Source organism: Alosa pseudoharengus, unplaced genomic scaffold (assembly GCF_046254945.1).
Source record: "Alosa pseudoharengus isolate Yale_2024_CS ecotype anadromous, Long Island Sound unplaced genomic scaffold, YU_APseudo_1.1 YU_APseudo_1.1_scf_14, whole genome shotgun sequence".
Lineage (NCBI taxonomy): Eukaryota > Metazoa > Chordata > Actinopteri > Clupeiformes > Clupeidae > Alosa > Alosa pseudoharengus.
This window is the reverse complement of record NW_027468609.1, coordinates 12501669-12524074: the sequence shown is the minus strand read 5'-3', so window position 1 is coordinate 12524074 and position 22406 is coordinate 12501669. Positions and strand designations below refer to the sequence as shown.

At 43.1% G+C, this 22406-nt stretch overlaps 1 protein-coding gene and 1 long non-coding RNA gene across 2 annotated transcripts in view; one reads left to right on the top strand and one right to left on the bottom strand.

Annotated features, from left to right (window-relative positions):
- The window catches only part of naa25 (N-alpha-acetyltransferase 25, NatB auxiliary subunit), a 28009-nt gene extending 13270 nt beyond the window's left edge, over positions 1–14739 (bottom strand). The window contains exons 1-14 of the mRNA XM_076283865.1: positions 14674–14739; positions 12178–12263; positions 10778–10916; positions 10301–10419; positions 8833–8907; positions 7256–7363; positions 6981–7059; positions 6569–6680; positions 5766–5855; positions 5337–5509; positions 4200–4312; positions 1641–1854; positions 1353–1442; positions 190–370 (exon numbers count right to left, since the gene is read on the bottom strand). Of these exons, the coding sequence (XP_076139980.1) occupies positions 190–370; positions 1353–1442; positions 1641–1854; positions 4200–4312; positions 5337–5509; positions 5766–5855; positions 6569–6680; positions 6981–7059; positions 7256–7363; positions 8833–8907; positions 10301–10419; positions 10778–10916; positions 12178–12263; positions 14674–14731 (1637 nt within the window). The 5' untranslated portion in view covers positions 14732–14739. The remainder of the gene's footprint in view (positions 1–189; positions 371–1352; positions 1443–1640; positions 1855–4199; positions 4313–5336; positions 5510–5765; positions 5856–6568; positions 6681–6980; positions 7060–7255; positions 7364–8832; positions 8908–10300; positions 10420–10777; positions 10917–12177; positions 12264–14673) is intronic.
- A 5771-nt stretch (positions 14740–20510) lies between these two features.
- LOC143122399 (uncharacterized) lies at positions 20511–21471 on the top strand. Its single transcript, XR_012986662.1, has 5 exons — positions 20511–20679; positions 20779–20837; positions 20935–20988; positions 21230–21283; positions 21370–21471. It is a non-coding gene; the product is annotated as an uncharacterized LOC143122399 (long non-coding RNA).
- Positions 21472–22406: the final 935 nt, after the last annotated feature.

Sequence of the window (22406 nt, the reverse complement as noted above, 5' to 3'; positions counted from 1 at the left end):
CTTGGCGTCCAGGCTGGTGTAGAGGTCCACCACGGGTTCAAAGGTTCCTCTGTGTGTGTGTGTCGTACCCTATCGTGTCGTGCTGGACGTGCTTGGCGTCCAGGCTGGTGTAGAGGTCCACCACGGGTTCAAAGGTTCCTCTGTGTGTGTGTGTGTGTGTGTGTGTGTGTGTGTGTGTGTGTGTCGTACCCTATCGTGTCGTGCTGGACGTGCTTGGCGTCCAGGCTTGTGTAGAGGTCCACCACGGGTTCAAAGGCTCCAATACGGCAGAAGAGCAGCAGGAGAAGCAGCTTGAACTGGGCATTGGAAGGACTGTTGGTCAAGCCCTCCTCCAGGACACACACACTCTGCCACAGCATCGTCTCGTCCCCTGACACACACACACACACACACAGAGCATATTAAACATCAGCTCTTTGGGACCCCTTGACACAGTCACAATTGTAGGACTCCAGACAGTGACAGGTCATATTTGAGGTAACTCACATGTTCATCTACAACACATGCCTATACCACATGGAGATGCTGTAAGAACATTTATTCATTTGAGAGAGAGAGAGAGAGAGAGAGAGAGAGTGGGAGAGAGAGAGAGAGAGAGAGACACACATGGCTATACCACATGGAGATGCTGTAAGAACATTTATTCATTTGAGAGAGAGAGAGAGAGAGAGAGACACACATGCCTATACCACATGGAGATGCTGTAAGAACATTTATTCATTTGAGAGAGAGAGAGAGAGAGTGAGAGAGAGAGAGAGAGACACACACATGCCTATACCACATGGAGATGCTGTAAGAACATTTATTCATTTGAGAGAGAGAGAGAGAGAGAGAGTGGGAGAGAGAGAGAGACACACATGCCTATACCACATGGAGATGCTGTAAGAACATTTATTCATTTGAGAGAGAGAGAGAGAGAGAGAGAGAGTGGGAGAGAGAGAGAGAGACACACATGGCTATACCACATGGAGATGCTATAAGAGCTTCTCCCAATGTCTTAAAGCTCAACCATGAAATGCTCATTCATTTGAGAGAGAGAGAGAGAGAGAGAAAGAGAAAGAGAGAGAGAGAGAAAGATAGAGAAAAAATAAGAGAGAGAGAAAGAGAAAGAAAAAAAGAGAGAGATAGAGAGAAAGAGATAGATAGATAGATAGATAGATAGATAGATAGAAAGAGAGAGAGAGAGATAGATAGAGAGAAAGAAAGAAAGAGAGAGCTCTCAATGTTCTAATTGTTATGCTGTTTTAATTGTGCTTTGGCAACACTGTACTTACAGTCATGCTAATAAAGCAACGTTGAATTGAGAGAGAGACAGAGAGAGAGAGAGAGAGAGAGAGAGAGAGAGGCCTCACCTGTCTCCATCCACAGGTCTATGTAGACGTGTGCAGCCATGAGGCAGTACATATCTGAGAACTGCAGCTCCGTCTTCAAACATGACTTCCCTGAAGACAGACAGACAGACAGACAGGCAGGCAGACAGACACAGACAGACAATAAGATCAGGTGGTAAGAGAGCGTGTTTATGCAGTCTTGTGTACGCCTAGGAAACAAGCTGCAATATAAATGGGTATTTCAGTTTTATCAGGCCTGATCTGTGTGTGTGTGTGTGTGTGTGTGCGTGCGTGCGTGCGCGGTCTCACCAAACTGAAGGCCGTGCTGGTAGTGGGCTTTGAGTTGCGTGATGAGCTGCAGCTTGCCGTTTGTGTCGAGCGCGTGGTGCAGGCCAAGAGTGCGGCTCAGCTGCGTCACACACAGGTGGCGCTGTAGAGCGCGCGTGTCGCCTGGGAACCCTGCAGCAGCCCCGCCCCCCTCACCTGAGCCCAGAGGCACCGCCTCCATCAGACGATTAGTAAACTACAGGGGGGGGGGGGGGAGAGAGAGAGAGAGAGAGAGAGAGAGAGAGAGAGAGAGAGGGGTCATTCATGATCTGTTTAAGATGACACTTTTATACCTATTTCTGATGCATGCTAGTCTGGTCTAGTCTCACTGATACATGCTGCCATGTCAAATATCATTAATACACGCTAGTCTCACTGATACATGCTACCATGTCTAATATCATTAATATACGCTAGTCTGGTCTGATATCTGGACCTGTAGTTGCTGGTCTTGCCTGATCTCACCTGCACTTCTGGACTATTCTGCTGCTCTGGTCTAGTCTCACCTGCGCATGTTAGTCTGGTCTGGTCTAGTATAGTCTAAACTACATGTCTAGTCTCACCTGCACATGTTGGTCTGGTCTAGTATAGTCTAAACTATACGTCTAGTCTCACCTGCACATGTTGGTCTGGTCTAGTATAGTCTAAACTACACGTCTAGTCTCACCTGCACATGTTGGTCTGGTCTAGTATAGTCTAAACTATACGTCTAGTCTCACCTGCACATGTTGGTCTGGTCTAGTATAGTCTAAACTACACGTCTAGTCTCACCTGCACATGTTGGTCTGGTCTAGTATAGTCTAAACTATACGTCTAGTCTCACCTGCACATGTTGGTCTGGTCTAGTATAGTCTAAACTATACGTCTAGTCTCACCTGCACATGTTGGTCTGGTCTAGTATAGTCTAAACTACACGTCTAGTCTCACCTGCACATGTTGGTCTGGTCTAGTATAGTCTAAACTACACGTCTAGTCTCACATGCACATGCTGGTCTGGTCTAGTATAATATAGTCTAAACCAGCGGTCCCGGGCCGTGGGACATTCCTAACCGGGCCGTAGCCTACGACATGAGTTTAAAAAAAAATGCATGCAAACTAAATTTAATTTAATTCGCAATAATGTCACGTTTTTACATGACATAGGCCTATATGCAGTTGTTAGATTGCACGCATGTTTGCATTTTGCAAGGTCTATTTTCTTACGTTTGTCTGTCCCGCCTTCAACACTTTTACATATTGCCTTCAGCGCTGCGCAGCCTCAGGTCAGCTCACTTCACCTTCTTAGCGAACGGTAGTGTCACACGAAGTTAGCTAAACTGCTAGAATGAGCAACAAAAAACAAGTATCTTTAGCAGGTCACTGGCCAGAGTGTTTGAGTTGTGAGAGCCGCTGCAGAGATTTCTTACAGAAAAAAAGTCACCGTTAGCTGCACATTTTAGTGATGAGGACTGGGTGTCAAAACTCGCTTACCTGTGTGACATATTCGGGTTGCTTAATGACCTCAACCTGTCACTCCAGGGGAGAATGACGACTGTCTTTAAACTGGCAGATAAAGTCGCTGCATTTAAAGCCAAGCTTGATTTGTGGGGACGACGAGTGGACCAGGGTGTATTTGATATGTTCCAAACAGTAGTGGGGGTTTTGGGAGAGAATGAGGCAGGGCTCTTTCTCTCGCAGCTGGTGCGCGATTCAAATGAGTTTGAGCGTTACTTCCCATCCTCCAAAGATCCACGGCAAACCAATGAGTGGGTCCGCAACCCATTTGTCAATATTGAATAGTCCTAACTTGTCAGCGCAGGAGGAAGAGCAGTTGATCGAAATTGCAAATGACGGTGGTCTTAAGAGTGTGTATAAGGAAACCTCTCTGGCGGGAACCAAAGCAGAATATCCCGAGATAGCTGTAAAAGCGCTGAAAACGTTGCTACCATTTCCCACCACGTATCTATGCGAGGCCGGGTTTTCGGCAATTACTGCAACTAAGACCAAATTGGACATTTCAAACACACTGAGGGTGTGTCACTGTCTTCCATCACCCCCAGATGGAACCTTCTTGTTGCAGGGAAACAAGCACAGGGCTCCCACTGATTATATTCGTAATGCACGTTTAGTTCCCATGTTTTGTTCCCATATTTTGTTAAGCATGTTCACACTTATAGATGTAGCTTCAAGTTGTTCAATATTCATAGTTCATATTGTTAAATTTTCACATCTTCAAGTTCACGTTTTTCACATGTTTAAGAGATCGTTACCTTCACTGTTCATACATAACTGGAGCTAGTTCTTTTCAAGTAATGCGCATGCACAACACATATGGAACATGGAACCCCCGACACACCTACACGTCTAGTCTCACCTGCACATGCTGGTCTGGTCTGGTCTAAACTACACGTCTAGTCTCACCTGCACATGCTGGTCTGGTCTAGTCTAAACTACACGTCTAGTCTCACCTGCACATGTTGGTCTGGTCTGGTCTAGTATAATATAATATAGTCTCAACTATATTATACTAGTCTGGTCTGGTCTAGTATAATATAGTCTCACCTGCACATGTTCGTCTGGTTGCAGCAGGTCCAGGAAGATTTTCAGGTCAGTGATGCAGCATGGTTTATCCCCAAACTTCCCAAAGTACTGCACCATGAGCTCCAGAGGGTCCCCTGCAGGACAAACGGAGAATTACGGACGGAAGAGCGAACACAGTGTCAGCATGGGCATCTGCTAGGCATTTGAGAAGTAGCGCTGTGTGTGTGTTTCTCTTTCTGTGTGTGTGTGGGTGTTTCTCTTTCTCTGTGTGTGTGTGTGTGTGTCTGTCTGTGTTTGTTTCTCAATTCAATTTCAATTCAAAATGCTTTATTGGCATGACAAATAAGACATTTGTGTTGCCAAAGCAGTCATACAAAGTATGGAGGGAACATGGAATAAGACACAGAAAAACTAAGTGTCTATGTGTAGACATAGACATATTTGTACACTATATCACAGTATAACAATAACAACAGAGAAACATAATAAAATATATATATACATAGTACATATACAGTACATATACATGCACATACATATACACACACATATACGTACACATATACGTACATACATGTACAGATGAACATACCTTTAGTAGGACAATATGTATTCTCTATAGGTATAAGAATATAAATATAAATAAATGAAACAAAATAAAATTAAGTTATGCTAGAGTCTCTCAGCTTATGACAGTGTGAAATGCATCTTGCTGCTAGAGGGGCTGAAACTCCTGAAAGGATAGCCAGTTTTTCATGTGTGCCCATGGCTTCAAAGTTTAGGTAATATGTTTTAAGGCTAGGGAAAGATGCATCTCTTATGTCTATATTTATCACAGTGAAGAAGAAAGTCTCTCTCTCTCTCTCTCTGCATGTGTTACCTAGCTGTAAGGCCTCTGGTAGTCCTCTCTCTCTCTCTCTCTGTGTGTCTGTGTGTGTGTGTGTGTGTGTGTGTGTGTGTGTGTGTGTGTGTGTGTGTGTGTAAGTGTGTGTGTGCGTGCATGTGCATGTGTTACCTAGCTGTGAGGCCTCTGGTAGTCCTCTCTCTCTCTCTCTCTGTGTGTGTGTGTGTGTGTGTGTGTGTGTGTGTGTGTGTGTGTGTGTGTGTGTAAGTGTGTGTGTGTGTGTGTGTGTGTGTGCGTGCATGTGCATGTGTTACCTAGCTGTGAGGCCTCTGGTAGTCCTCTCTCTCGGAGGCGTCGGATGAGCTCCAGACGGGACAGGTAAGGACCCCTCAGTGGACGCTGCTCTTTGCCGTCCTCCCCACACACACACTCCTCCACAAAACTCACAGCCTGAGCCACAGCGTTGTGCACTTCACCCTCAGCACAGCTACACACACACACACACACACATTTTATACATACATACAAATAAAACAACACACAGTCTTTATCAGCTGGTGTCCACTGATATGTGCAAATTATTTTGATTTACCGATGGTGTGGGTTGTGTGTGTGTGTGTGTGTGTGTGTGTGAGTGAGTGTATGTATGTATGTGGTGTGTGTGTGTGTGTGTTGTGTGGTGTGTGTGTGTGTGTGTGTGTGTGTGTGTGTGTTGTGTGGTGTGTGTGGTGTGTGAGACTTACTGCTCTCCTTCAGATGGGGGGGTCCAGCTCTGGTCTATTAGGTGGAAGAGGGAGTCGAAGTACAACAGATAGAACTGCCAATCATCAGGACTACAGCAGACAGATGGGGGATGGAGAGAACGGGAGAGAAGATGGAGTGAGAGAGAGAGAGAGAGAGAGAGAGAGAGAGAGAGAGAGAGAGAGAGAGAGAGAGAGAGAGAGAGAGAGAGAGAGAGAGAGAAAGAGAAAGAGAGAGAGGGGGGGTGAAGATGATGAAACACGAGATGTTGTGGAGGGGGGATGACGAGGGGGGGGGGACAGATGGAGCGGGGGAGGGGGAGACGAAGAACGGAGAGAACGTGGAGAGAAAGAGGGGAGAAAGGGATGAAGATAGTGAGGAGAGGAAGAGAGGCAAACGGGGGGGATTAGAGAAAAAAATGGGTGGATCATGAGAATGAGAGCAGAGAAGAGAGAAGAGAGAGAAATGAGAGAGAAGAGAGAGAGACAGACCACCTGATTATCACTGGTATTGTAACAGACAGACCACCTGATTATCACTGGTATTGTAACAGACAGACCACCTGATTATCACTGGTATTGTAACAGACAGACCACCTGATTATCACTGGTATTGTAACAGACAGATCAGCTGATTATCACTGGTGTTGTAACACAAGTGTGAGTTTGCATGACTACATTTGCATATGCATGTGAGGACTTTTGTAGAGCAATTCGTTTGTGTGATTTTGAGTGATTGTGAGTGTGTGTGAGTGTGTGTGAGTGTGTGTTTGTGAGTGAGTGAGAGTGTGAGTGTGTGCTCTTACTTCTTCTGCAGCAGTTTGTGGGACAGGGCGTTGCACTCAGGCCATCGCTCCAGACGTCGGTATAGCAGCATACACTTATTCTCCCTACACTGCAGTTCACTGGTCAGCTTATCTGAGATACGTACGCGCACACGCACACACACACACACACCACACCACACACCACACACGCGCGCACACACACGCACAATCAATCAACTTTAGTTCTTGATACGCATACGTTTCAGTGTGTTTTCTAGAATTTTCTCTATATATACAGTGCACACACACACACGCACATATATATAAATGTATATATACTTTTTAACATCAGAGGGTCAGAGGGTTTCTATTGGTTCAGTATGTGATTGACAGCTAATGTCTCTGACAAAAAGGCCTCTTATTGGTCAAACAGAAAGCTCAGCTGACTCACCTCCAAGTGGTCCTCGCAGCACCTCCAACGCCTCCACACATTTCCCAAGGCGCTCCAGAATCATGAAGTACAGCTGGACCTGCACGCACGCACACACACACACACCTTAGTAACAACCTGTCTCTTGGCACGCACACACATGCACGTAGTTGTTGGCTCAAAATATTGAAATTCAGGAGCACAGTGACGAGATGTACCGATTTGACACACAGACACACACACACACACACAGACACACACACACACACACACACACACACACACACACTACTGACCTCTGCCTCGGCTTCAATCTTCTCCTCCTTCACCATCTTCTCCACCATTCGCTCTGCCAGAGGCAGAAACATGGTCTGGGCTAGCTTCTCATCCTGGGCCGAGATGGCCTGAGAAACACACACAAACACACACACACACACACACACACACACACACACACACACGTAGAAATCCATAAAGATTTATGCCTTTCATTTCACTTTCATTGGGGCAGCCGTGGCCTACTGGTTAGCGCTTTGGACTTGTAACCAGAGGGTTGCTGGTTCGAACCCCGACCAGTAGGCACCTCACCCCTCACTGCTCCCCGAGGATTAGTGTGTGCTTCGCCTCACTGTGTGCCGAGTGTGTTTCACTAATTCACGGATTGGGATAAATGCAGAGACCAAATTTCCTTCACGGGATCAAAAAGTATATATACTTATTAGGGCTGTCAAAATAACTGATTAATTTCGATTAATTAATTTGAGAAAAAATAACTGATTAAAAAAAATAACGCAGATTAATCGATTCCGTATGACCCCGAGCCGTTCTAGTCACTAACCATTAGACTGTAAAATGAAGGAGAGAGAAGAAAATGTGCTGCCTAGATCATTGATTGGAACATTTACTTTAAAAAAAACGGCGTGATGGTGTTGATAAAAATAAAGTGTTGATTAAAATAGTCGTCCTCTGCAATGTCTGCAGCAAGGAATTTGCATATCACCGGAGTTCTTCAACTCTAAAGTTGCACATCAGTGCAAAGAAATAGTGTTGACATTGAGGGGAGTGTTAATTTATTTTCATTGTGCTCCCTAGGTTATATCTGTGGCCTGAAATGCCTTGTGAAAAAAAATTCTTTCCGAAGCACTTTATTTCCTCAGCATATAAGGTCATATCATAGATTATTATGGCCATCAGTGAAAATAATCATAAAATATTTTTTGAACTTTAATGTCACTAATGCTGATTATTCAATGATTCATTTGAATTTAAATATTTAAAATACTTTCACAGCAAAAATTATATATGCGATTAATTTAGATTAATTAATCACAGAGTATGTAATTAATTCGATTAATTTTTTTAATCGATTGACAGCCCTAATACTTATACTTTTATAGTGTGTGTATTTGAGAATTTCCCTATGTGGCCGTATGTGCGTGTGTGTGAGCGTGAGTTTTTCTACGCATGACAGTGTGTTTGTGTTTGAGTGCTGGGAAGGCATGACTTTAGAGTCTGTGTGTATGTTCAGTTTAGTTTATAGTCATTCAACACGTTACATGGCACATGAAAGAACGAAATGTGTTACTCACAGCATACATAAAATGTAACTTATCCTACGTAATAAAATAATTAAAATAAACCTAAAAATTTAATAAATAGCATACATAAAGAAATGCATAGTTAAAACCAGTGCAGCAGTAGTCACAGTAGTAGAAAAGCCATATAATTGAATGTATAGTTTTTAAGTGCAAGTTCAAGTCCTTGTGTTCATGGGCCTCACAGCCTCAGGTAAGAAGCTGTGTGTGTGTGTGTGTGTGTGTGTGTGTGTGTGTGTGTGTGTGTGTGAGAGAGAGAAGGTGAGATAGCTACCCACCTGCATTAGCAGGCTCATCACAGACCAGAAATAGTAGGGATTCTTGGGCACGATCTTGTAAAGAGCCATTCCTGCCTGCAAACAAACCCAAAGACCCACCAAAATCAAACACCGCCCAACATGAACCCATACGTACCCAACAAACACCGCCCAACATGAACCCATACGTACCCAACAAACACCCTCCAACATGAACCCATACGTACCCAACAAACACCACCCAACATGAACCCATACATACCCAACAAACACCCTCCAACATGAACCCATACGTACCCAACAAACACCCTCCAACATGAACCCATACAAACACCCTCCAATATGAACACACAACACAGTCATATTACAAAAGCTGATTAGTCAATGCATTGCTAACAGGGATGCACCAATACCGTTTTTTTTTTCTTCTTCAAACCGAGAACGGATATTTACATATGGGTTGCCTTTGTGTTGTTCTTTATGTTTCTGAAGCCAGTGGTGCAAGACTGAAATAAACGTAGTGGGTGTATCAGTGTGTACCGGTGTATCAGAGAATTTTTAGTAGAGTATGAGGATGAGCCTGAGTATATGTGCACAGCATCGTCTGACACTCAATGCTTGTATTGGTGTCTCCCTAACTGCAAATACACAGTCCATCAACTTCTCAATAATTACATTTTTAGTCAATTTACAATACATAGTACAACAAGAGTCTTATCAAAGTGCTTATAAAGCTATGGAGCAATAAAATAGTTAGTTCCTTACATCCACAGTTCTCTAGCTAAAACCCAAGAAAGAAAGTTAAGCTTCTGATGGCCATATCACAGGAACTGCCTATCCAGCCCTCTGTACTATTAAAGGTGCAGTCCTTGATCTTTAAAGATTGTTGACATCTGTATCGTTGACATCTCAGTTATAGAGCACAATCTGTGCATGATCCAGGATAGGCATCATCGAGCAGGAGTCCACACACTAGATAGACTAATAACAACAGGAATGTGAAGGGTGTTTGATGAATTGAATGACAGGATAATGGATTGTGATAATCAAGGACTGCACCTTTAAGGCAGAATCCGAAGCCTCAGTGGCCAAGCAGACCTGGAGGACGTCCTGCAGTCAAGATGAGGAGGCCTGCCAACACTCAGCCCCCACATCAGCCTTCCTACAGGGCCCTCAGCTATGCAGCGCTCCATGCCTGTCTGTGTGTGTGTGTGTGTGTGTGTGTGTGTGTGTGTGTGTGTGTGTGTGTGTGTGTGTGTGTGTGTGTGTGTGTGTGTTAGAGAGAGAGAGAGAGAGAGAGAGAGAGAGAGAGATGCTGACCTACTGCATCTTCCTGTACTCCCCCATACACGTGTGTGTGAGTGTGTATGTGAGAGAAAGAAAGAAAGACAGAGAGAGAGAGAGAGAAAGAGAAAGAGAGAAAGAGAGACAGATGCTGACCTGCTTGTGTGTGTGAGTGTGTGTGCGTGTGTGAGAGAGAGAGCCTTACCTGCTGCATCTTCTTGTACTCCCCCACGCGAGCGTACGCCATGAAGAGATGGGAGTGGTACTCCTCACTGCTGGGAACTTTACGCACCGCGGCTTCATACAGCTTAGTGACAAGCTCAGCTGCTCACACACACACACACACACACACATACAGGTGATTATAGCTCAGCTATGGGGGACAAAGCTTTGTATATTAAACACACCTACAGAATATTAAGGGCAGCATGTGTATGCCAGGGACCCAAGGGCCTGTAGAGAAAAGAGTGTGTGTGTGTGTGTGTTACGTCGGTGCATCTCTCTGTAGAGTATGGTGAGGGCCTGTAGTGAAAGGTGTGTGTGTGTGTGTGTGTGTGTGTGTGTGTGTGTGTGTGTGTGTGTGTGTGTGTGTTACGTCGGTGCATCTCTCTGTAGAGTATGGCGAGGGCCTGTAGTGAAAGGTGTGTGTGTGTGTGTGTGTGCGTGTGTGTGTGTGTCTTACGTCGGTGCATCTCTCTGTAGAGTATGGTGAGGGCCTGTAGTGAGTTGTCGTCGGTGGGCTCCAGGACGGCGACCTCTTGAGCCAATGAGAACGCCTCCTCCTGTCGGCCTGTTCGCTGTAGGCCAATCGCCTTCAGGACCTACATCACAAGTTATACTAAGCTTATGCTAAGGTTGGACTTCAACAGAGTGGTGTGTGTGTGTGTGTGTGTGTGTGTGTGTGTGTGTGTGTGTCGATTCTACATGTGTGAGTTAGTGAGTTGTGAGGCATGCATGTAATGGGTAGACCAGTGTATGTGTTTTGAAAAGGTATTTTGTTTGGTACGTGTGAGTTAGGGATGCAACGGTACACGGTATATTATTGAACCGATTGATACACCCCCACGGTTCTATACGCTGGCGTGAACCGCGATAAGTCAGTACATCTGTCGTTTTGTGATTACTACACAAACGTTAGACATTCACCAACCACCTCCAGAAAACCAGTGCATGGGCCCTCTCACCTCCGCAGCCTACCAGTGCTACCCTGCTAATGTAGCAACGCACCGACAGGTTGATGCGCTCTGTATGCAAATCAGTTCGACAAACAACAGCTGACTGCTCCAACGTGAATGGACTGGAGCTTAGCAAGAGACAGAGACTACTATAAGGGAATATTTTGAATTTCAGTACAAACTGAAGACTGTTTCTGAATCTGTTTCTCTCACTGACGCTTGTCAATAACAATTTGCGATTAAAATAGACTAAATAAATGTTGTTCAAATGTATTTAAAGTGAAACTAGGAAGTTTAATGGGTTCCTCCAGCCCATTCTTTCCACGTTTCATTTGGACTTGTAACTGGAGGGTTGCCGTTCAATCCCCGACCAGTAGGAATGTCTGAAGTGCCCTTGAGCAAGGCACCTAACCCCTCCGCTGCAGCGGGATTAGTCCTCACTTTGTGTTCACTGTGTGCTGAGTGTGTTTCACTAATTCGCAGATTGGGATAAATGCAGAGACCAAATTTTCCTCACGGGATCAAAAGTGTATACTTATACTTAAAATATAGTTCATTGTTTAAATCAGTGTTTTTTTTTATTATATTAAAATACCGAAACCATATTGTTATCGTGGCCCACAAACTGTGATACATACCGAACAGTGGACACACTGTACCACTGTAGCCCTAGTATGAGTTAAGCGTGTTGTTAAGAATGCATGTTAATGTTAGACACCTGTGTGTTAAAAAAGGATTGTGTTTGGTACGTGTTTGAGTTAGTGTGAATGTATGCTATGGTTAGACAAGTGTATAGGTGTTGAAAAAGGATTGTGTTTGGTACGTGTTTGAGTTAGTGTGAATGTATGCTATGGTTAGACAAGTGTATGGGTGATAAAAAGGATCGTGTTTGGTGCATCATGTGTACCTTGGCACAGTGCAAGTCCTTGTGCTTCTTAAGCAGTTTGTCAGCCTGCTGAATGGCCATCTTGTTATTGCCATTGTCAAGATAATCTGGAGGGGAAAAAGAGAGAGCTGTTGAAATTGTGTTCCTCTCTGATTCAAACACACACACACACACACACACACACACACACACACACACACACACACACACACACACACACACACACACACACACACACACACACACACACACACACACACACACACACACACACACACCTTCCTTTTTCCGAGAAGTTTACCAGAGTCCTTGGCTAAAGAGGAGAATACATGGGCCAATTGTGGGTCCACCGTGGGAAAAGTGCACAAATATCATTGGTCAGCCACACTGCCAATGGCAACATTGCTCAAAAATGTGCATCTTAAAGCGTAACTCTTGCCAAAATGCAATCTAGGTTTTTTTTGAGAATGTACCCGAGTCAAACTTTCGTTTAAAAGCATAATTACGTTGAAAGCGCCAATAGCCTTTTGAATAGGAGTGCTAGGGGAACTAGTGGTATTGAACTAGTTGTTCAATACCTTTCTTTTAGTAAGCTCTGTTTACACAAACAATGTTCTCAATGCTCGAGCTCATGTGTAGAGACCCTGGTGATACTTTGATCAAAGTTTCATGTTGTGTCGAGCCTTCTTAGTGTTTTAAAAATAGCGATTTTAATGCGATCATGCATCAAAATAGTAGTGCCCCTAGCACTCCCATTCAAAAGACCCTAGGTTGCATTTTGGGGAGAGTTACGCTTTAATGCACACTTTTGTGTAGTCAATTCAGAGTGCAAGAGACTAGCAGAGGCCATGGAATGTTTAATGTAATTCAGTGATTACCAGCAAAATAACCACTGGCAAAGTGTTGCGTAAGACAAAGCAATTCGCCGGCAATGTGTTCCATCAGTGTCACAGCTCAACTGGCTAGTTCAAACAGCTAGTGCAACCTCTATGCCCCAGCCAATGAATACTCAGTAAGTCTACCTTGAAGGTAGAGTCCCTGATATGGGAGAAAGGTTGTTCATGAATGGCACTCAACTGCCATTCAAATTGCATATGCCCTCTCTGCGCTCCTGAAGCTTGGCTGGAATTGTTTATTACTGGGTCTGAGTCACCACTTTTGATTCACATTTACAGTGCTGTGAGCAACAGAATGTTTTTCAGCACAAACACTGAATGGATCGCTAGAACACACACTCACCATCTCCAGCTAGTAGACCACATACCGGTACACACACACACACAGTCAGCATCTCTGTGTGATTACCAAATGCAGAGGGCCAGCGGGATACAAACTAATGACAATGGAGATGGGTGCTCTAGTGACCATCGACACCCAAACCATAGCGAACAACCACCACCCTAACTACAGGTAACACTTCACTACTACACAAACATCGTTTCTCCAGTTGGGCAGGAATCGAGGAAACGTAGACTAAACACAGTCCAGTACCTCTACAGTGGGCCTTGTAGCTACCACTCCGGATCATTCATAGGCCATGTTTACGTTCTAGGGTCACTCGCTGTTATAATATCGGTATCCATAGTCGTTATAATGACATAAATAAACACGAAGGTCCATACTGAATTCTTCTTCAACACAGTGATCATGTCTCGACATCAGTTACTATTTCGCGTTTCTCTGTACATGAACACAAACATCTGCATTTTAGTTGGGAGTTCGCTGGCTGAATGAACCAGGCTTTTTGAGCCCATGCTATCGCCATTGCTAACAGCTGCAGAGATGACACGCTGCTGTCAAGCGTGTGGCTAACCCTCAGATTAGCTCAGCAGCTATTGCCTTATCCGGGAAATTAGCTGGCTGGCTACCTATCGTCTCTGGCAGGTTAGTTAGTTATAGATGACCATATGTAGAGAACAAGTCCTCTAGCTAGCATGCTGGCTAACTTATAGCCGGCTAGCTGGCTAGCAAAAGCTGTTGTTACAAAGTCAGCAAGGTTATAAGTGACTGCTTCGGTCAGCGTATTTTACTTAATAGTCATATTTAAAGTGTAGCCAACATCTAAGGGAACCGTTGTGCAGTCTTGCACACCTGCCACCGAGAGCTAACACGTTAGTCCACAATGGCTAGTTAACAATTTTCCATCCTATTTTGAGACCTAGTATAAATTCTCCAGTTAACATAAATGCACCGGGAGATCACCAATGCGGTTAACCATAAAACAGAGATCCTCGTGCCAATACGTCATATATTCTGAAGTAAACGGCAGCAATGGACCACGTACAGTGACATTAAGACGGCACCAATGAAGCCCTTGGTGCACAAATAGAATCCCCGAGGTGCACTGTCATCCGGCCGTGCGGAGTAAGCAACTCCGAGGCTCCTCCTTAGCGGCCTTGAATACCATCGATAGACTCTGTTCAAAATAACCTGCATGGAAACCACCTCGACACTGCCATTCACACGCTCACGCCGACAGAGCGGTATTCATATCTGCAGCAGATAACGATCGCTTACCGTATATTGGTCTAAGTCTCCGGTCGTTAGGGTCTTGCACATGGCCCCTCGCCGCCATGTTGGAGGTTACCAGGATTAAGTCTTGCGCGTGCGCAATAGAAACATTTCGGAAAGAAAAATATCCGATTGCCTTTCCATCACAAGCATTAGGTAGGCTACAGCGTCAGTGGGCAGAATAATATCGGGTTTCACACGAATGTAAGCAATCAAATGGTCTCAACTCTACTGAAATATTTACAGAAATATTCGATTTGCAAACAATAGGTAGGCATCTCAACTTTCAGGTCAGATTAAACTGATGTGCGTAGTAGTTTGGTTTTACCACAAGGGGGCGCACTTTGTCTATTGAAAGCAGAGCAAGCAGAGTCAGAGAGAAGCGCCTGGCTGCAGCTTGCAGATCGGGGCTAGGCTCAATCAATGTGGGGCGGAGCGCAACGTTGAGCTCAGACAACCTTCAGCACGTATTCTCACGCTGACAATGTCCGTAGGGCCTACCTTGTTTCCTACTGTCCAAGTTATATTTCTCAACATAATCTCTAGGAAGAATGCTTAAATCTATAAAAGCATTTCCTCGACTTCAAGAGAAAACAACACGGAGGTTAGACTCTCGCTAGGCTAACAGTAGGCCTAGTAGGGTAGCCTAATGCGTAAAGGAGAACTGGTAGGCTACAATTGTAACAGCGGTACAAATGTAAGTGTTTTATTCTCAAGATATGGTGTAGCTACGGAAACGTAAATAGACACATGTAATTATGTAGAATCTCACAGCCATCCAAATATGAATGGTCTACTTAAATACGACCAGAGATATTAAGAAAAAGGTGCAAAAGTCAAGCATCGCGATTTTTTAAATTTATTTTTTAAACCGCAACTGTTTGTTTAAAGAAGCACTATGCAACAATTTTAGCAAAAATGATCTTAATTATGCAGGTTGAGAGTCGTTCTGAACACTTTCTGGGTCGTTTGGTGGGTGCTTTGTCTCCCCCTATATCGCTTCTCCGCGGAAAAACTGAATATGCAACTTTCTGGACCCGGTCCGGGTAAATCCGGATGTGACTCAGCGGAAGTATCCAATCGTGCCTCAAAAATGTAGTCAGATTGTAGTTTCGAAGAAGACTGCAAAAACGGACGCCGACTTGGCTTTGTTGCTGTTGAAATTGTAAGTAGCCTACCCTTGGGTGAACTTCGTCTTTGTAATGTGGTTTGATAGTCTCTTGAACAATGTGTTTGCTCGACCATTTTATTGTGAGCCCTGTGTTTAGCTTGGTTTCTTGATGGCTAGCTCGCTAGCTAGTTGGGGTTTAGTGTAGCAGTCACTTGCTACCAAAGCTGCAGGGGGAGCTGTGTAGTGAAAATGCGAGACCAAATCCGGCGAAAACCCAGAAACAGCGAAGGAATAACCAGACCTGCATAGTGCTTCTTTAAAGGAAAATTCCGGTTTTTAGCACTTTAAGGCTCTTTTCTGGTTTGTTTTGAATGGACTAGAGTGGTGGATACCGAAATTTTGACGATTGGTCCTGTCTCGACTTTTCTGACTCGTTTTGAATCGCTTTTGCTTGCTCAGGGTGGCTGCCAACAGGCATACTGTAGGCTACTCAAATATGTCCTAAAACAACCCTTAACGTTCGTTTTCAAAACTGCAACTCACCGAGTGGTTCGTGGAGTTTAGCTCAAAGTGCTAAATACCAGAATTTTCCTTTAAGTTTGCTTCGTGAAATTTGAGCGTGTGGACTTCAATCACATGTCATTCATATCTTCAGTCCTTCTGTTAACACGAGTGCCTTATAGTCATAGCAAATGCAATTAAATGAAAAAAAAAGTTGTAACACCCGTCTCTATGGCAAAATTAACTGATTTTATCGCGCGAACACTTCTGATTGCGAGTTATAGGATTTTTGTGCCTCGATCACACCCAATTAAATTTATGTATAAACAATATGCTAGAGGCAAATATGTTCTCTACTTTTAGCAGACCTTTCATATTGTTGTTGACCATATATTATAGGGATACTAAAGAGGTTCATTGTTGCATGTTCTCTTTGGGACTCGCACAGGCTACTAAACTATTCTATAAAGAAAATACCGATAGGCATTGATAATGTTATTGCTATAGGCCTATGTTTATGCAGACTGGATGTAATGACCTTTATAGCGTAGCCTAGGCCTACTTAGATTAGGCTACCCAAGAAACGCTGATGGTGTAGCACAGATTCTAGAACGCTAGGGGGGAAGGGACATGATGAACGTAAGCAGTAGTTCAAGGAGGATACGCTTTTATAGTTAAGCATTCTTCCGTGAGAAAAATTGAACTCCAAGTCCGGGTAAATAGACGGACACAGAGAGGTCAACGGGTAATGACGAGCTGATTTTGGGCTGAGCTCAACGTTGCGCTCCGCCCCACATTGAGCCACATTGAGCAAGCTGCAGCCAGGGGTACTTGGGGCCAGATAGATCTGATTAAAAGGTGACCAAAAGTCTTGATTTTGTTGTGAGTCCCCAGAGTGTAGCGCTGTGGCTGCGTTAGCTGCTGGCTGCAACTCGAGCTAAGTAAAAAAACGATTGTTTTCGGGGTTTGTTTCACCGACAGTTCTCGGTGACTTCGAGAAACGAGATCTAAGTGAAAACTCGCCCAATTTCTCCTTTAAGACTCGCGTACATTGTATTTCTTATGTTTTGGTAGGTTACAACCATAGGGTTACAACTAACGTTAAAGCACTCATCTTCAGGTGTTTGTTGACAGCCATGTCAACGAACAGGAAACTGGTTTGCCAACTTCAAGTAAACGACGGGTTGTCACAATGGACAGCAGAGCCCATAGGCCTAATATAAAATGAATGTCAAATGGACGTTGATATAAGGCAACCAATATTTCCTCAGTGTGAAAGTGATTAGGCCTAAATAATACACTACAAAAAAAGAGAGCCGCTGCCATTGTGAAACATAGGGGCCCTATTTTGACCCAGCGCAAAGCGTACGCTATTAGGATTAAACTTATTTTTTTTGTGATTAACATTTTTTATTAGAAAAGAATGAGATGTTACATTTACAGTCACATTTAACTTGAACATATACACCACAAACAGTACATACAGTACGACACTCAATACATAGTTCTGATAGACAAAAATTATATAGTGAAGGATATTAAAGATAGCAGTCACATTGTCAACATTAGTTAAGAAGTATAAAGCATTCCCCATAAAAAATAAATCAATTAAAAAGTCAATAAATAAATAATAATAATAATAAGGATTAAACTTATTACTATCATACACTCCGATTTTTCGCCATGTGCATCTCTTTTATTGAACAATGCACTCAGGGGTGTGGCAGTTAACAACCTACGGTGGCTCCTAATCATGGCCCTGGTTCCAAAAACCCACCAAATAGAACCGGAGTCCTATTCCATTATCTGCGGTATTCAGGCGTGCTGCGGCCTGCTTTGAACACTCTAATTTTTTTAAAGTAAACGCTCCGGGCCCCATCGGACACCCAGCTAAGGGCATCCGGGGAGCGCCGGGAGGCAGGGGTATGGGATAGACGGTGGCACGCCTCGCGGGGGAAAGCCAGCCCACTCCTGAAATCCAACTACGAGCTTTTTAACTGCAGTAACTTTAATATACAGTATGCTATTGGAATTACCGCGGCTGCTGGCACCAGACCTGCCCTCCAAGGGGTCCTAGCCTATGGGTTTAGGATACGCTCATTCCAATTACAGGGCGGCAATTAACGACCTAAGGTGTGGTCTAGCACATTATCTAAAAATCGCTCTCTGTTACACTGTCTAAAAAGCATTATGCAACTGACCAAGAAAAAGCTAGTCTTATAGCAAAAGGCACATATGAAGCACAGCTGAAGACGCACTGTCACTAGATGTAGGCAGTACAGAACCCTAGAGGGGTCATTGCAACATATTTTTTTGGTATATATCCAGAAAACGTGCGCTCATTCTACTAAATTGTGTACACATTTTACTAAATTGTGTGCACGCTTTACTAAATTCTGCACTCATTTCACTAAATTGTGCTCTCAATTTAGTAAATTGTGTGCGCGATTTAGTTAAACGTGCACACAATTACTAAATCACGCACACATTTTACTAAATCGTGCGCACGATTTCCTAAATTGAGAGCACAATTTAGTAAAACGTGCACACAATTTAGTAAAATGAGCGCACATTCTCTTGATACGATGACACTTCCTGGGCTCCATACATCAGAGGCGCCAGAGGGCTAAGTAATTCAGAAAAAAAAACTTCTAGGAAAGGAAATGGTGGCTTCTGTATGGTGTATCCTAACCATGAAGCCGTGTATGTGCAGAACTCTTGCCCTCTTTGCCTGAGGAGCTCCTCTGGAGAAACTAAAAAAATGAGAAATAGAAAACAGTTGAATAACAATTGTTTTGTTTAATTTGCTATTTGCCAATTTGTATGTGCTAACCAGGGATGTAGTGATAGAATAAGAGGTGGGTAAACTAGGAATTCTGTGATCAAGGTGAGGTGGACTGTATAGAGCTAAATTTGTCTCAATAATATTTGTATATGCGCAGAGGGGGATCCACAAATATTTCTTGATTTGCATGTGTGTTTTGATATCTACAAATAAAAAAATCATATTTGTAACTCGTATATTGATTTTTAAAAATATAGATGTGCATTTGTAAATTAAATGCCATTGTAAAACCGAAAACTTCATTTGTGAAATGTGATTCTGCATTTGTGGATCACCAGCACACGCATTCTTCGCTTTCCAAAGTTATGTGTTTTTGAGACGTTCTTCGCATGAAAGTCGCACAAATCCACACGTAAAAAAATCATATTTGTAACTTGTATTTTTTTTTCACAATTGTAGATGTGTATTTGTAAATGAAATGCCATTTGTAAAACTAAAAATTGCCTTTGTGAAATCTAATTTTGCATTTGTGGATCACCAGCACACGCAGTTTTCGTTCACATGTGGATAATACAGTGTCATTTTTGAAAGCTAAAAGTTGTAATTGGTGAATAAACTCTTTTGACGGGTGGATAAACTCTACAAGAGGTGGATAAACTCTATTTCTGAAATTTCAGAGGTGGATAAATTGTGTTTACTACACTACATCCCCGTGGGGTATAGGCCTACTGTGAAGCGTACTGAACACCCAGGCTTTCTTTGATCAGAGTAAAATGGTACCACAAAGCTCTCTTAGGAGTCAATTTGACAAGCCAGGTTTTCCTCTTCAGTTTCAATGCGCCATAAAAAGGGCGTCTATCTCATCATTTTACTCACATTTACAAAACTGATCGATCTAGAGCGGTTTATTTCATGCAAGAGTAATAGGTTATAATAATGAATCACTGATCATTAGATCACTGCTAGGCTAGGGCTAGGAAGGCGTGCTGGCAAAAAATAGCGATCGTGTAAATTCGTAAGTGAAAAGATTCTGCATATTGTCTGAAAAATAAATATGCCACAGGCTGAACTGTTCGCCGTTAATCCCAATAAAGTGATGATGATTTCAAAATGCAAAAGCAATGTCCAACCTGCTTTGTGGAAATGTATTTTATTCCATAATTTAGGGAATTAACTTTAACTACACCCTATGCAAGAATAGCATATTAATTTCTCGCCTGTCCATCATCATTAAGTATGTGTTGCCCCCCCATCTAGATGTGGTGCCAGCATGGCCTTGAGAACATGGGTTCAAGTCAAAAATAAGCACAAAAATATAATTCAATGTGGTAAGTTTAAAGCATCAATTTGAATTATTTCAGGTGTCAGTAGCCTATGATTTGCAATAGGCTAGGCTCTAACCTTTAATCTGATGTTTGATGTTGATTACCTGTAGCAAGTAAAAAAAAAACCCTTAGCAACACCACTGCGAGGGGGTCAGCTCCTCCACCCTTCACTGTTTCGGAGCAGCTGTCCCTCGCTAATGATAATGAAGGGCGGCCGATGATGGCCGGAGTAAAAAGGGGGAGGTCATCTGACCCCACTGCCTCTTTATCAACGGATGCGTTTGTAATGGGTATGTATTCATGTATTGGCAATGAGCATACATCATTGTCTTGCTTATCAAATGTGAGATGATTTGAGTGTAAATTAATTTGTGTAATTTTATTTGAAGGTACCAACATTGTGTTAAGGGAGCTGCCAACAGTGGATATATTCACTCTCCAAACAGAGGTAGCATAACTATCAAAGCAAAGTGTCATGTATTCTTCTAAATGTTGGCAGATTTTTGGAAAGAATGGCCTATAATATGTTTCCCTGATTCTTTCAGGAAATTAACAATGATGAGATTCTGTCGGCCTGTGAGTCCAGGGTGACTATGGAGGTGATTTTTCTTAAAAAAAAATAAAGAATAAAAAAATGCCTATTGTGTCACTGACATAGCTGTTGGTTGCGTAAAGGATAATGGACGACACAGCACTCGACCATTCAAGGTTAATGCACGTCAAAGGTGGTGCCACCTTTGCACTTTCTAAAGAACCATCCCAATGGGAAACTCAACCGAGCAGTGCTGTAACTGCATAACTGTTTCACACGACTCTTCCTTTTGATCACTTATTCTACAGAGGGATGAGATGATAGATGAGCCCCCCACAATGCCTTCTTGCAGGACAGACAAGGTTTTGATTTAGGTTATTCCTTGTGCCACAAGGCTTTGACCATGGTAAGTGAATTACTTAATTATTTTAATCTATCATTTCTATAGGTTGGAACAGCCAATGTAAGGGCGCTGTATAAGCGAAACCTTGAACTGGATAATGAAAAGAAAATTCTGGAGATAAAAAAGCTCAAGTTAGAGATTCAGCTCCTCGAGAGGGTAGGCTATTATGTTTATTACATAAATTGTCTTTGTTTAAGCCAGACTGACCCTCTGAAATAATGTTTTCTTTTCTACTTTCACAGCAAATGCATCGCGATTGATATGCAATAAAGATGAACAAATGTATTGTATATATTGTATTTCTTCTAACAAACACAAAAAAGATTTATTGAACAAAGAACTTACACAAAAAGCAACAAAAAACACTTCCTTCGTAGAGGACCCCTACAAATTATATTAAAAATCCACCTACAAATGAAACAAAAAATCTACCCAAAAAACTGATTGTTGATCGCACATGAGGGGCTCTCTCCTTGGACCTTAATAGTATGCATATCATTGTTGATACTGTGCTATAAATGTGTGCTATCAGGGCAGCCGTGGCCTACTGGTTAGCGCTTCGGACTTGTAACCGGAGGGTTGCCGAACCCTGACCAGTAGGTGCGGCTGAAGTGCCCTTGAGCAAGGCACCTAACCCCTCACTGCTCCCCGAGCGCCGCTGTTGTTGCAGGCAGCTCACTGCGCCGGGATTAGTGTGTGCTTCACCACACTGTGTGTTCACTGTGTGCTGAGTGTGTTTCACTAATTCACGGATTGGGATAAATGCAGAGACCAAATTTCCCTCATGGCATCAAAAGAGTATATACTTAACAATGCTAGAATTTGTTTATCAGCCACAGTCTGTATTTGAATAGAGCTGGCAAAAAGGTTTATGTAGACTCTATGCCCTTAAAGTGACAGTGCACCATTTATACTCGTACGTCAAACTAGTAATATTTTAATAGTAGTATTTTTCTTAAGAAATTAGTCATTTTAAACAAACAAAACAAAGCAAAAATTATTTTTTTGGAGGGGGGGGGGGGGGGGGGCACCACTAAGCAGTTCTGCTTAGGGCACCCAAATGGCCAGCAGAGGCACTGATA